Source organism: Habropoda laboriosa, unplaced genomic scaffold (assembly GCF_001263275.1).
Source record: "Habropoda laboriosa isolate 0110345459 unplaced genomic scaffold, ASM126327v1 scaffold22, whole genome shotgun sequence".
In the NCBI taxonomy this organism is placed as follows: domain Eukaryota; kingdom Metazoa; phylum Arthropoda; class Insecta; order Hymenoptera; family Apidae; genus Habropoda; species Habropoda laboriosa.
This window is the reverse complement of record NW_017100261.1, coordinates 6,605,242-6,621,758: the sequence shown is the minus strand read 5'-3', so window position 1 is coordinate 6,621,758 and position 16,517 is coordinate 6,605,242. Positions and strand designations below refer to the sequence as shown.

General features: G+C 37.1%; 1 protein-coding gene across 1 annotated transcript in view; it reads left to right on the top strand.

Annotated features, from left to right (window-relative positions):
* The window catches only part of LOC108572805, a 50,809-nt gene that overhangs the window by 14,159 nt on the left and 20,133 nt on the right, over positions 1–16,517 (top strand). The window contains 2 exon segments of the mRNA XM_017935113.1: positions 1,721–1,805; positions 3,025–3,148. Coding sequence (XP_017790602.1) covers positions 1,721–1,805; positions 3,025–3,148 — 209 coding nt within the window.

Below are 16,517 nucleotides of genomic sequence, written 5' to 3'. Positions count from 1 at the left end.
AATAATATCTAACAAAGCAATATGAAATTTATGAAATGTAGATACATGATACGTAATTTCCAAGTCACGTGACGTTACGAAGGGTTAATGTTTCATCCGGTACGTAAACTAGCTGCTATCCGAATTACTTCATAGGATATAAATTTTCCCGCAGAAATTGCTATTACCGCGACGCGGGAAACATGAATAAAATATAAGCGAAACATAAATAATTTTTTAGAATTAAGTTCTTTTTTTTTCTTTTTTCGCCGGAAAGCCTGGGCTTCGTAACTGCGCGCGCGTATCCGGGGTTCCCAGAGCTAGAGCCAGAGTCGTGAAACGTCCATGCGAGAGGGAGAGTGTTGCACCCTTCGCCGTTTTTTAGTTCTCACCACTTGCGTCACGACCGACTGCGCTTTTCTGTTCACCGTCTTCTGACGGTTTACCTTATCCCCCGCGCCGGGAATTTGGTTATTTTTCGTGGAAGCGCGCTGATAGATAAAAAGGAAAAGCAACGGCCGCTTGCAGAACGAGTGCACTCGACGAAACTTTGGAGTGCTCACGGGCATTGCGTTGCGTTGAAAAAACATCGGATAACCAAACAGGGAATATCCTTCCATTTTTTTCTCTCTCTCTCTCTCTCTCGTTTCTTTTCTTTTTGTTCGATTTTCTTTTTTTTTTTGTTCAATGTTTTCGTTATCGTATTTAAAACGTGTAGGAAAAACATTGAAACGCAGTTTCGCGGCAAAAAGTGCGCGCGTTTTACGACGCAGCCTGAAAGTTCCGCGTTTTACGACGCAGCCTGAAAGTTCCGCGTTTAAAAAAATTAAGTAGGAAATGTGAAAGTTTTTGCGCCGGTAAAATATAGAATTTTATTATGTATATGAATATCGAAGTGGAGTTCTGAATAGGATGTTACAGTAATTAGGGAGAATGTTTGATCATTTTTTGGTCTTGTTCACTTCGTGTGTGATGTTAGTTTGTGTAGTTAGGTCGAGCAACGATTCGTAGTTTATATTGCGAGAAAGAATTCAGGTAAATAAAAGATGATACAATTTTGATGGATATAATATTAGATAGAATAAAGGAAAGAAAATTCCTTTCGGTATTGCGTTACTCTTTTGCGGGAGAACTTTCTCTCTTTTGGAAGAGTTTCGATCGTTTGTCTTTTTAATTTTATTTTATTCGTGAATTGGAAAGTACTTTATATCATTTGAATCTTTTGTTGTGAGAAAATAAAAATTGAGGATTAGGTGATAAAACGAAAGTAATTTTCATTGTGTCAAAAAAACTTGCAAATTTTCAAACTTGATTGAAAATTTCTCAGACCTTTGTAGATATTGCGAATTTTCACTCGAGTTTCAAAATTACTCAGACCTCTGGAAATATTGCAAATTTTCACTCTAGTTTGAGAATTTCTCAGACCTTTGTAAATATTGCAAATTTTCACTCTAGTTTGAGAATTTATCAGACCTTTGTAAATATTGCAAATTTTCACTCGAGTTTCAAAATTACTCAGACCTCTGGAAATATTGCAAATTTTCATTCGAGTTTGAGAATTTCTCAGACCTTTGGAATTATTGCGAATTTTCACTCGAGTTTGAAAATTACTCAGATCTTTAGAAATATTGCAAATTTTCACTCGAGTTTGAAAATGTCTCAGAGCTCTGAAATCATTGCAAATTTTTTATCGAATTGGAAAACATACCCGCAATCATTTTGTGAAATTGTGTGGTTTCAGGAAAACACCTAGCAGACAACGTGATACAACAGTGCGAGAAAAGTCGAAAAACAGAGGCGGGACAGAATCCCTTGGCTGAATACAAGTGAGTACAGCATTAAACGGTGCCTTTGAAGATACTTCCGCATGCACTTCAAAGTTGCATTCACTGTGTCAGAAGCGGGTCTTTTAATGCGTGCAATTACCGCGATCACGTCGCGCCATTTCTCCGAGTATCACCAGCAAACATTTTAACCAACGAGAGATCCAGAACCCCAGAAATCTGTGTTTACCCGTTACGTAACATTAATGGAATGTTACGATTACACAGTCGTTGAAATTTAATCGATTCAATTAACCCTGGTTTCAATTAAACGCCCGATACACGCGAGAGGTATTTCACTTTACGTAATTATCAAGTCGTATGAAAAATTTATGTGTTTCTTTTTTTTTTTGTGCAACGCTTCTTATGATATAATAACTTGTTGTTGATCTACCGGTGGCGCCTGTTTTTTGTAAGATTATTTAATAGCGTTGCATACGCCATTAAGCACATAACTTCGTTTATTAATAAAGTTAAAATACATTTGTTAGTAGAATGAGTATTTACAAGATGTGTTATATTATTGGGTAGATGATTCATTTTTTTAAAATTAATTTTAACAGTTGCAAATGCAGCTATTCTGAAAATTATAAAAATAGGTCTAAAATTTTCTTGTTTGAATTCAAAATCATTTGTTTTTCAAATTAATTTTAGCAGATGAAAATGTATATAGTTATTGTTATTCTTGAACTTATGGAAATAAATGTGAAATTTTTGTTGGTCAATTTCAAGTTCAGTTTTTCTTTTTCTAATTAATTTTAGCAGATGGAAATGTAGTTATAGTTGTTCTGGAGCTTATGCAAATAAATGCAAAATTTTCTGGTTAAAATTATCTATTATATTATCTGTGTATGATAAAATTAGAGGAAATATATAATTGAGAATGTTAAATTCAATAGAAACTTGCAGAACTGTAAGAATTGACAATAAATAAAAACATTCCATTTTATATATTTTTATACATTTTTCATCAAAAAATAATAACATAACTTATCTATGAATTTGTTCATTATACTCTACATAGAAGTTGTTAAGTAAACAATTTAATGAAATTTTCTAGTTTTTATATTAAATGTACAATTATAATCTCGACCCATTTTTCATAATATTACACTTTAGGGTAATATTTCTATACGGTATCACATATCCAGCAACTTCTCCCGGAACCTCTTTCGTTCTCTGAAGAATAATACATAATTTAACGAACCCATTTGTTTTACAGCAATTTCCGATTTCGACAGAGATTCTGCCAGAACTTGGACTCTACAGAAGGCATACGAGCGGGTGAATTGACCAGTCGCCTCTTGACTTGGAGAAATCGAAGCCATCGTCCAATAGCCCTACAGGTAAGCTGGTTCAATATTTCCTTTTGATCAGAACGAGCCCACATGAAAAGTAGCTTACTGGGCAAATAGGCATTTCACATACGGAATAGCTAACGAGAAACATCAGTTCCTTCTAATATCCTCCTGAAGAAAGAAATATTTTACCTTCCAACCAAAAAAAAAAAAAAAAACCATTTTATTTATTAAAAGAAACTATTTTAATTTCAATTTATTTAAAAAAAGTAATTTATTTTAATTTAACTTTATTTAAAAAAAACTGTTTATATTATTTTAAATTTCATCCCAGGCATCGTTTTGTACATTCTTTTTTTTAAAAAAGGAAAAAAAATACGTACACCTAGATTTTCCACTTTTCGAAATTTATCTCGCATAAAGTAATGAAGAGCCGTGGGAAACGCGTGCTCGTTAGAAAGATAGAGAGAGAGGAAAAATAGCAACAACATATAATTTATAATTTTCCAGCAAATTACCCCTCGATGGCGCGGTTTTTAAATTAAAGTGCTCGGGTCGAGTGTGTTTTCGCGTCGGTACTTCTTTCTTCGTGGTTATTTTATAGATTCCGTTGAAAATTCCCTCGTCACTAGCGCACTAATGTGCTTATACTAAGTGATGCGCATGCCGTGTGGCGCATTAATGACGGTGATATGCTGAAGTGGCGAACAAGGTAATGCGCAGCATCCGCGCTAAACTGTCCCACTGTAATTTGCAACTTAGCATCGTTGATGATCCGTACTTTTAGACTAACGTAAAATCGATACACGTCCGTTAATAATAACGCTTGAACCATTCGATGATTGATCTCTGTATAGTAGGCCAATGTTTCCGCGTAAATTTCTAACACTGTGGACAAAATTCTGGGGTGCTCATCGAAGTCTCTACTACATTGTACAATTGTTCGTTAAGTCGGATGGTTAAAACTTTTCTCAATAAAAATAAACATTCGTTTCGAAGAAATACAAGAGTGAAATTTCACTTGGGTCATTATTGACCCAAATTGACCACGGAGGGTTGAGAACGAATTAAAATTGAAGCAACGTGATACTCTATTCGCTAAATGACTCTTCTTCGTTATATAACTGTTCGTTAAGTCGAATGATTGAACTTTTTTCAATAAAAATAAAAATTCGTTTCGAAGAAATACAAGAGTGAAATTTCACTTGGGTTACTAATGACCCAGATTACCTACTGAGGGTTAAACAGAGTATGATCAACCGAGGAAAAAGGAAATAAAAATATATATTAAATTTTGAAAAGTGTTTTCAACGACAATTAGATGAGACGTCTTAATTAAGTGATTACTTGGTGCACCTTTTCTTTTTTTACCTTTTCGTACTATAGATAAGTCGTTTTATGTCAGTGACCTGTGAACTGGCTTTATGTCAAGAATAAAATCAGTCAAGAAAAGCTCGCGTGACGCTCAGATTAGGCTAGCCGCCGTTTATCTTATTTCAAGCAGGCTTGCTACTCATTTCGTGATAGCCCTCAAATGATAAGTTTCATTGCTGCTAAAGTATTCTGCTCTATTCATTAACCGTACCATCGTGATATTATAGAATATTTATAAAAAGAAGTTATTTCAATATTAAAAGAAAAAACAACAACTGACGTCTGTATTTTTAGTGAAAACGAAGGAAAACATTCGGTGCATATGATAGCTATCGGCGAAATCGAAATCGTCAAAGAGATTTTTCTACAGCCAGCGGGAATATTTTTCACGATCAAGGTCAGTTCATTAGCATCAATGAACGTCAGGCACAAGCACAGCGTCCCTTTGCGTGTGCGTTTCCGCATATTTATTTTTCGTCCTGTCATCTGCCCTCTTGTTGCGAAGTGGAGAAGGAAGGGAGCACGGTGAAATCGCAAGAAGGGATAGCGTTTAATTCGTGAGCATGCGCCCACCATCATGGGGGAGTCGTTGCAGAGGGGCTGCCGCCTCTCTTTTGGGGTGATGTTATTGATCAGAGTTTCTTCTGTCCTACGAAATGGCTCAAGTGTATCACGCCATGGGGAATCGTGCCTCGATTTTTTCCCATATTTCCTCTGCTCTGAAGGCCTTCGATGCTGGGATTAATAGAAGGTTTCGAGTCCTCTTCGAAACTTCCAAGAAATTATTAGCTATTGGTTACTTCGTCATTTTTTCCACTCCTTTTTTCTTTTCGAGAGGATTTATGGATAGTGCAAATAGATATTGTATATTTGGGGTTGATTATAATTTTTTTTCTTGTGATAACAGTAACAGAATCTGGTTAGATTTAAGAGGCATTATATTTTTGGTATTTTTTTTTTATTTTAACACTTTGGTGTGTAGTTTTGTACCTTAAAGTCTGACTGACCTAAATCCTGTATTGTAATTTTACAGCAGAAAAAAAGATCAGTCATGTAAACAAATCTTTATGTTTCTGATAAAATAAGGGAAGAGTAGTAAGATGGTGTACATAAATTAATTTTGAAAAAAATAGAGTTGGGTTCTAATTTGATATTTTACATTATGAAGGTCACGTCAGTCATTTTCTACTATTGAAATTATGTTAATTGTGTATCGATACAAGCATTATAGATCTTGCAAAGTACGCGCTCCAAAAAACTTTATAATTTTTCCATTAATTTAATACCTGCATTTCAGTATTTTTCTCGATATCGTAATTTTCATAAGAAACGACATTTCGTTAAAAAAAAAAAAGGTAAAATAATTCGACGATAAATGTAAAAATATAGCTAAATCTTGAACTTAAGATTACGCGTTTGATATTTCCTCTGAGTACTATCACTCTCTGAAATACCGCGAAAAATGCGTAATCGAGATAAACTGGCGTTAAAGTCGCGAAACCACTGATAAAAGTGAACCCCGTTTTTTATCTAAAAAGGAAGCAGAGTACATTCCGAAGTGCTTGATAGCCCAGGCAAGTGCAACGATAAGGAATAATATTAAAAAACAGCCTCGTCGCAGTTCTCTTTCACCTTTCAGATCGATACACAGTAGGCGCCAATCCGTTTTCTAATCAAGCAACGTCTCGGAGCTGGTCTATTACGAAAAGAAGAAGCATCTGATTAGGTGTACTAGATAAGATACTCGAATAAACCTGATAAAATTGCTTCGCTGTAAAGAAAAGTATAGCGAGACGAAGGAAAAAATTCGTACGAAAAATAGAGAAAAATCAGCTTCGTCAGAAACCGTGGACGAGAGAATAGAAGTAACCTTGTATCAGTGTACCAATGAATAAAAGCGTAATTTCGTTCGTAGAAGAAGATCGAAAATTTTATTCAAAATCCTTCCTAAGAAGAAAAAATAATTTAGCAGTTATTTAGGTAATAAATGAAATTATCCAACGAAGAAAAATGCACAATTAAGAGATAAATATGAATAACAAAGAAATAATGAACAAGTCTTGCACAATTAATTACAAACATTTACAGCGATAACAGTACTGTACATTTTATTACACATTTTTGCCCAGCGTTCAATTTGCACGGTAATATCAAGAGTCGCAGTTATTACAGCGTGAGTAATCCTTTAATTGCTTCGAACGGTGTAAGCAGAGAAAGAAGGAGAGCAGGCTCGGCACGGGTGAAACGCAAACCGGCAATCTCTGCCTCGCTGGTGTAACGAAGACGGTGAAATGTCGTGTGACGTAATTTTCTACCTCGAAATTAAAAAGCAAGAACCCACTTCACCTTAAAACAATTACACACGTTCGAAAGCAAACAACCTACACTTCATTTTACTTTCGTCAAAGCGTGTAATAAAGGTGAAGAAAAAATGAAAGCTATCAACTCCAAAAGAAATCAAAGAAACGAAAGAGGAAGGGTCGTACGGTGGAAAGAAAGAAAATAAAATCGTGGCAACAAAAGGGACAAACGTGACGGGAAAAGGGCGACAATTTCATTTATAAGCGACGGGAGAAAGACCGAGTGGCATTAGCGTAGAAAGAGAAAATGCAATTTATCGAAATGCACGGGCAGGAGAAGGACAGCTGTAGATCCACGGAGTAGGCACCAGGCGAGGGAGGGAGAATAGAGAGAAAACAGGATAAAAAGAGAGATAGATAAAGACGGAGCGCGATAAGAGCGAGAGAGGTAGGGTACAAAGGAGCGGGCCGGTGAGAGAGGGAAGGCATTGAGTGAGTCAGTGATGGCGTACAGCAGCCAGGCCGAGCCCAGCTGTTCTTCGATCCCCTAACCTACGCCAGTTTATTTCAGCTACCAACACTACGTGGTACCGAACGCGGTTCGTGCTCTCCTCTCTCTGTGCGTCCGTCGTCGAAGCCCTCGTTATCTGACGACCTTCCGGTTTTATCGTTTTCTCCTCGTTAACGTCTCTCTCTCTCTCTCTCTCTCTGAAATCCGCGCGCGGCGGTTACTTCGTTTTCACGCATCGCGCGTCGTAGAAACACACGGTTTATAAGAAGGAAAAAAGAACGTGTACCTGCTACACAGAATGAAGAAGTAAGAAAGTACGAGCATCAACCGTGTGTGAGATACGAAGAGGAACATTTTATCGACATGGAACAGTGAATCAATTGTGAACCACACCGGTGTGTTATAGTTTTACGAAGCAAGAAGCCAAGTCAGTCGTCCATCGAGAACGGACGGAGGAGACCTCCTCCCCTTACGATTTATTTCTCGACGAGTTTCACGCGTTATGGGGAAACGCATGTGCGACTACGCTCGATCTCGTTATCTCGGCTGTTTCGTCGACGGGTCCGGCCCTTTGAACCACGGACCCTCCGCCTTCGGTCTCCTTATGATCTCGTTCGTGCGAGAAAATAACGAATCGATCGCGACGGTGCTGTGAGAGTTAGTAGCGATTGTTCGCGTTCGCCCGCGTTTATATGTCGCGTGTTTCTCCATCTAGAGATCGTGAATAGAGGAATTTTCAAGTGGTGCGTTTTTCCACGGTGGGAATTGAAAGGGAATCTTTTTCCTTCCCCTCGCCTCTCGTTAACGAGTGCCTGTCGGTAAAGGAGAGATTTTCTAGGGAAATAGCTTGGAAGAAGAGAAGACGTGGTGGTGGTCTGTTCGAATTGAGAATTGTATCTCTCTTGTATTTTTCGACCAATTTATTTTGGAATTAAGCGTTTTGGATAAAGGACAAGATCGAACGAGACATTCGGGAGTTCGATATTGTCTGTTCGAAGGAAACCAGAAGGAGGAATAAAACAGATTTTTCGTCTTTATCGCTCCGCCGCAAAAGGCGCGTCCGGTCGATTTGCGAAACGAATGGTAAAACGTGGGCCGTAAACGAGTGGCAGCGTACAACTATAAATGGAACCTGTAATGCCAAAGCATCGACTGTGTCACGAAGAAAGCTCACCGTGAAAAGGACGAAATTTCCAAAGATTCGCGAACAAAAGAAGCATTCTTCCTGAATCAGCTCCAAAATTACGTAACAACGCGCTATATCAAAAAGTAGCATATGAAATTAAGTATACGAGAAAATCGTTCCTTCCTTAACAAAGTAAGAACAATTCCCACGAGAAAATTTTGTGATAAAAGTTACACCTAATAATAATCTCCTAGTAAATTATAAAAAAAAAAAAGAAGTTCCTCTAAATACTATCCTGCGCTCTAACGAGCAACGACAAAATTCCTGACTCGAGTACCATGATCTCGTGACCGCATAAACGCGATCACCGCAAAATCGTGTAAGCCTATATTCCTCTGTCCAAAAACGGTAGCAGCCCACCGTGGTGTGCGAAGAAAAAATAGTTCCTCGTGTCGACGACACATTCCACAAATTCTCGAAAGGTCAGCGTACCAATTAAGCCGCGTAGGACCGTGTCTCGCCGCCTTTTCCGAGCAACGAAACGCAGCAGCAGCACCGGTGGCAAACACAAGCAGCCAAGCAACAAGTACACGAGAGAGAGAGAGAGAGAAAGAGGAAAAAAAGGAAAGAAAAGCTCTCGTCGTCGGCTGAAGAACAACAACGAGCACGGGGAAAAAATAATTAACAGAGCCGCGGGGTGAAAAAAAAAGGAGCGCCCACGAACCGGCATCGAGGAGGCTCACCCGCCGCGCAGCCGGGGACAGGGCTGTTGAAATGCCAGAGGGACATTTTGAAAATCTTTGCTTCGACGCATGCGTGCCGACGCACTCGACGCCCGATGGAGCACGATGAAGCTGCTGCCCCTCGGTGGATGAAGAAGAAGGGTCGGAACCCGGAGAAGAGAAACCTTCTGATGGTGTGCGTGGACGTCGTGTCGGCTAGAGGATACCGGGGCGTCGCGACGCGTGATTAACCTCTCGTTTGTCACCTTTCTCTCCCTGTCTCTCCTTCTCTCTCTCTCTCTCTCTCCGTTCGATTAAACTGACCACAGCTGATCTCTCACGCGTGTTACCACCACCGGAGATTGTCAAGAAGAGAGGAATTATGCCGGGTGAAAACAGGGAGCAGCAGAGGTTGAAACAGACAGCGTCTGGTGGTACGAGAGAGGCCTCGCCGTCGAAGACGAACGAGATCGAAGTGAGAACAACTCGTGGTTGTTCGATGATACCTCTGCCACGAGCGATGCAACCGAATCAGAAGACCGTGAAGACCGAGAAGAATCGTTTGAGATTGATCATGGAGAATAACAGAGGTCTGGTCGACGCTATGGAGAAGGAACGAAGGATCAACGTGGACGAGGAGGAGGACGACTATCGTGTGTCCTGCGCTAGAAGGGAGTCCTCGACAATGAGATACTCCGACCTGTCCGGCAACACGTATCGATGTCCTGTGCGAAAGGTGATTCCCAGCGTTCGATGCTCCTTGTTGTTTTGCTCGTGATGTTGTACATTGTTCGTCATCGATCATCGATGAAAATAGAACCTGATAGGATATGTATGGGGGATGGGCCAACGTGTCAATCCTTGTTTCGTGCCACGGTGCCGGTAAACGAGAGAATCCTCGGTTTATGGGTTGTAGTTGTAGTTGGAGAATTGTGATACGTTCTGTTCACCATTGTTTAATTTGTGTAGTGAAACATATGGATCTGTTGGTTGAGTTTCTTTTTTTTTTTTTTTTGGATGCTTTCTTGCTTGGGAATTTTTTGAAAGTGTTATCTTTTCCTTGGTTTTTCTTTTGTTTTGTTAATTCGAGGAGTACTATTATCAGCTTTGTCGAGTTTGTATGACAATTTTTTATCAATATTCTTTGCGTCTGTTGGTTGTTTTGCGTAGCTCCTATGTATCGAGATCAATACTTTATTAATAGTCTATTGTCACGTTGCTTGTGTGGACGCTATTTCGTGCTGATTTTCCTCGATTGGAATATTAGCTGTGCGAGAATTAATTTGCTAATATTTGCGGTGTTTCGTGTTGGTCGATATGAAGTTGCATCAGTTGCATATCGACTGACGTAAAGTTGCTTCAGAGGAATATCTTGAATTGATAAGAAAAAGTTGATTTAAAATTTGCATTAATTTCGTCTTTACACAAAGTTCAATTGAAAATACGACACTGTTAATGTTCGCAATACTGTCTTCACGAAGATTGTTCAAAAATAACGTCGATCAGCACTCCTGAAGCAGATGCATCGATAGTGCTCGACGCTTTTTATTTCCATTCCTCTCTTCATTTTCCAATACCGATAAATTAGCCTCGAGCGAGCACAAAGGAGCGCTTAGCGACATAATTCTGTCAAATATGCGGGTTCGCTCTCTTTCTTGCCTCGATTTTTTTCTTTTTTTTTTTTTTTCTTCATTCTCGTTCATCGTCACTAATTCGATTCATTAAACGCATCGCATAGACAGCGTTTCTCTTGAAAATTTTCTCGACTAAGCCGTTCGTTCATTCGTGCTTCCCATGTGTCACGTTCATTCTCACTTGGAATTAATTTCGGAGAGTGTTTTGCGTCTTAAATGGTATTTTCGACAAATCTGTTTCTAATACTTTCGTTAAATAATGAGTCACACTTAGTGTCACACCTTTAGACACGGCCACCGGATGATTGCTTTTGTCTTTTTCGCACCGCTGATTAGCATGCTCTGTTTTCTCACCGAGCTTCCAGTTCGAATCTTTGCTTAGGTTTGATGGATTCAACGATTAGCAATTCTCCTTGTTTGTGCATGGACATTTTTCTATTTATTATGCAATAAATGTATCACGTGTGCAAGATGTTCACACTGTTATTCATGACAGAGGTATGGAATATTTTAATTTTAATTTTGAAGATGATTATTAACTTTTAAATTAAGAATTACATTTCTTTTTTTACTAGAAAGGTAACACAATAAATAGTTAAAGTTTCCCATTTGTAGATAGATTTTTGTATTTATTGTGCTTAGTTTAATTAGTAGATTAAATATATCATTTCTGCAAGATGTTCATGCTATTACTAACGTTGTTCTCATTAATGGCAAGCATATGGAAGAAATTGAAGAGTAAAATTTTAACTATTTTTTTACATAGCAGTTTTTAATTATCAAGGTGATTATTAACTTTTTAAATAAAGAGTTACATTCTCTTTATCAGACAGTAAATTTTTCTCATATTAAAATCCTAATTAAAATTAACATGAACACCTTCTGTGTGAAAATAACAATGCATCGCAAATTTGAATTACTCTTCAGTATTTTTTAATGCAGTACTTCGTTTACAAGTAATAAATACATAGTCAAACTTTTCACATACAAGTATTCACCATTTCTGAGACGAACACTAATTAAAAATAACACGAACAATGCACTGCAAATTTGAATTATTCTTCAGTATTTTTGAACGCGATACTTCGTTTAGAAGAAAGTGAATCGAGGAAGATAATTTGATCTGCGAGATACTTATCGTTGAATTAAAGTAATTAAAACCATGGTTAAGTAGTAAATCACGTTACGCAACAAATGATTCATAAAGACGTCACTGGAGTCGATTATTCACAGCTGTTTTCGATACATCGTGCATTTTAATTTGATAATCTTCGTGTATTCTTCAACAAATTGACAGACTTATTTCTACTGTCGTAACCCTTTCACAAAAGAGCACAATGAATATTACGTTACAATTTCTTTGTTATTTCTCGACCTTATCTCCGACTATCTTACCGCACAAAGAGTTAATTGCATTACAATTGCAAGCGGAGTTGCAATTAAGCGATAATTCATGGTAAATAGTTGTATTTAAATGAATGTTTGCTTTCTAACCATCTCTAATCTTGTATTATTTAATTACCCAATGAATGGTATTAAATAATATCGCGCAATTGTATGGTAATTATCTAATTATCGTTACATGATTCCACGTTAAACGTTCTAAACGAGTTGTACACTCGGTGTCCCAGAATTCTGCTGAATAGAGTCGATATATTTTACAAAGAGAAATAAGAAAGAATATATATATGATATAAAATACAGAAAAATTGACATTGGACTGTGTTTTAGTGTGATGAAAAATGAACACGAAAATGACGAACTAATCGAAATAGCCGTAGTGCTTTATTATTTTTTTAAGTTACTAAGTCCTACGATAGTGAATTTTTTTTTTAAATTTTGTGTGATTTATTTTCGTGAAAAATATCCACCTTCTCACCTTTCGTTTCAGTTTCTTTTCCAAATCTATCATTTCGATCATTTGGTGGAAATAAATTCTTAGCAATTTTTCATTTAAAAATTGAGCCAATTCTGTCGATACAAATTTGAAAAATTTCCTTCATTACCATTTGAGTTTCTTTCTTTAAATGATACTAAAATCGAAATATCGTTTCTATCACTGTTCCATGTTTTTTATTAATAACTCTCAATAACATTGTTCGCCTCTTATTTTCGTTCTATATTTTTGTGCTTCATAAAATGTGTTAATGAAATTTAGCCGGAAAATTCAAAGACACCGTGTACGTGTATTCTCAGTATTCAAATTGAAATTTCTCATTAAGAACTTGGAAATTGACTGCTAAAGTAGTTTAAACTTGGTGTTGTTACATATCGTGAAGTTTTCTTGATTACTTCTCACGATGGCACTATTTCGTCACAATACGTGGCACGTTCGTTCGCTTTGTCGCTTTATTTCTCGCAATTGGACCGAAATAGGGCAAAGAAGAACACTCGAGAGATTTAATTCTGTCGCGCTAGCGCCGCGTTTAAAATAGTAAAGGATTCTTTAAGCGATCGTTTGAAAGCAAAAGTCATTTGCACGATTTAAATTCGCTTTGCGATTCCTCGTCTCGTTTCTTCCACGTTTGTTATAGAAAAAAAATTCCTTTTAAAGTTACCTTCCTATTTTGTCACATTTTATGGGAATAGATATCACAGAATAACGAAATATGACTTAAGAGTCATTATTTCTTTCAATCATATCTCTTTTAGTCTCGAAACATTTTCCTTTCAACTTGTAAAATATAAGTATCACCCTAGTATTACCATTTTAAAAGTACCAGAACTCATTTTGAGATTGAAACAAAAGTTTGTATATCACGGATGCTATTTGAGGTCCTAATTTTTTTTTTTATTTCCTTCAAATTGTGAATTTTTTATTTTTTCGCCAATGAAATCATTATTTAAACGATAATGGTTTTCTGTTTTTATTTTTATCGAATTTCAATTTCAATCTGAATTAAAAGTGATTGTTTCATGTAAGTGGAGGGATTTTGATTTCGTTCCATTCGAGATACTTGCAATCTGTTTATCTTTTCTGTCGATGTTGGGAAAATGAAGAAACTCGATTATCAGAAAGTTATTATCAACTTGATAACTTCCATAATGAAAGGGAATTTTTTTGAAGTTGGTGAACGTTTGACGAGAAATTTATGGTGTTCTGCTCGCATACGTGCTGCACGTGACTAAAATACACTTCCTTGCTTGGTCGTGTCGAAAATAAAAATACGACTCGCGAAGCATCGATTCCGGTGTTCTGAAATTGCTGAAACGAAATATCAGCGTTAAATTGTTATAATGCGTAACGATTATTCGAACTTTTTAATAAAAATTACATAAAAATTGAATCATAACAGTGAACTGCAGGAAAATAGAAATGAAAAGAAAATGATAATCGAAGAGTGAAAGTAAAAACCAAACAGGGAAAACAATAATATTATTCAAACAAATATTTTAGAAGATTAACATAAATACTTTCGTGTCTTTTTTAAACCGTCATTTTAAATTCAAATTAGGAAGCTGTTGATTCACTGTACACTCAAATTTTTAGCGTTTTCAACGAATTCAAGAAAATAACAGTAAAAAAAGAAATGAGAAGTTTCTATTAAACCAGTTTTTTTTTAGGTCTTACTTTCTATAGATATAATTTTTGCGTGGTTTCTTTGTCGTTGGCATAAAGTAAAAATGTAGGAAGATAAATGACTGCAATAATTGCAAAGAAATTTTAGTTAAAATAGTTTCTTGTAATTGTCTTCTTGCCCAAGAAATTTGAAGACGCAGAATCTTTTACGATTCGACATAGTTAAAACCAGAATTCTTTCTCCACGATCAAGGCCATAGAAGTTCATTGCCACGTATGAGAAGAATTCTCAATCGAATACATTTCTCATTTTCAAGATCGAACGTCGTATCATAGTTCGTCGACATTCGACACAGAAATCTATCTGTGGAATTTTCATTTCGTGTTTTTCTAAACGATGTGACCCACTGGTGAGTCATCGAACGTTACTCTCATCTGTCAACGTGACCCACCGGTGGGTCATTCCAACGTGGATGACAAAAAAGATTGAATAGACAACGTGACCCATCATGGGGCACAGAAATCAATTTGTAAAATTTTCACTTCGTGTTTTTCAAAGCGATGTGACCCACTGGTGGGTCATCGAACGTTACTCTCATCTGTCAACGTGACCCACCGGTGGGTCATTCCAACGTGGATGACAAAAAATTTGAATAGACAACGTGACCCACCATGGGGCACAGAAATCAATCTGTAAAATTTTCACTTCGTGTTTTTCTAAACGATGTGACCCACCGGTGGGTCACTGAATTATTTTCTGAAATTCTCCGAAAAATCACGCATACTTAACAGGTGAAAAGATTAGAAACTGAAAAATTAAGTATTAACACTGGAAGAATACCTAACCACTCAGGTCAAAGTGACCCATTAGCAACTTTCTAAAAGTGAATTTTTACGCAAGTAAAAATCGAACATTCACGTTTTCATGAAAAATTACTAATGGGTCAATTTTGACCCAGCCGATCCTTCTATATAGTATTAATCGAACCTTTTAATAAATTGACCAATTAGAAATCTTGCAAATGACTATCCTTCGATAAGAACAACTCCGCTTCATTAGGCAGGTTAATTCCAAAAAAATAGTTTCGTTACTTTATTAAAGCCCCAAGGACCTATCTACGTTGCATAATATGTAAACAAAGATTCAATTATCCAAACTACTTGAACTGCAACGTCCTTTTACATATGATCACCGATCACCTCAGTAGTAGTGGGTGTTTTATGAATTTCACTGGCTCGTTGAACGTCTTGAACCAGTCATTCTTATCTTAATTCCTCGACCGCGGCTTGAGCGTGAGTCAGAATCCGATTTACCGATCGTATCCGAGTTTTGCTAGTCAGAACGGTCGTAAAAACAGCTGTCCAATTGGCAATAAACGGTTTACCTGATGATCGTTCTTCCCTCCGTTTCACAGACACGCATCAAGACGGCTCTCTAGCCTCTTTCTCTGTGTATTTTATTTGCACGGGGGGCCACAGGCCTGCTGCTTATCTTTCCAGTGGTAGCGTAAGATGGCCGGATAAGAAGCTGGCAGGAGAAAGGAAACGAAGGTTGGCAGGGTGAAAGCTGGATAAATTCCTTCGTTTGCTCTTGTCTCTATTATTTATTCTTTTCACCCGAAGGATTCCACTGGCCAAGTAGAGAGAAGTTCGCTTCGCGGTGAAACTAAAGATTCACGGCTTCAATTCGGATCTGTAGCGGAAGTAGAGGAACTCGAAAGCGTGTTAAATCCCTGGCCTTTTGTTTATCAGAATGCGTCACGGCGACTTTTCGATGGTAACGTTCTCCGGCTAATTAAAGAAACTCGCGGATTAATTACGATTTAATGAGATATCGTGGGTGTGCGTGGAGAGGAGATCAGACTCGTTTAATGTAAATTGGGTAACGGAAATGATTAAGCGAACAGATGTGCAAGTAATTTTAGCTTGAACATGTTTTTGCAATTAGCTGCTAGGTATCTTACTTTTTTCTTTTTTTAAGAATGTACGCAAGGATTGGAATATTTAATTATTATTTCATGTGGAAAATTACAGAAAATTTTCAGATTTTACTATATTGGTTAGGTATCCTGTTTTTTTCTTAATAATGTGTGCAAGGAATGAAATATTCAATTATTATTTCTCATAAAAAGTTACAAAAAATTTCCAGTGAATGAATTATTTCAAATATCAATAGATTTGACGATTTTGGATATATTGGTGTGAACGTGTAATTAATTGTTAGGTATCT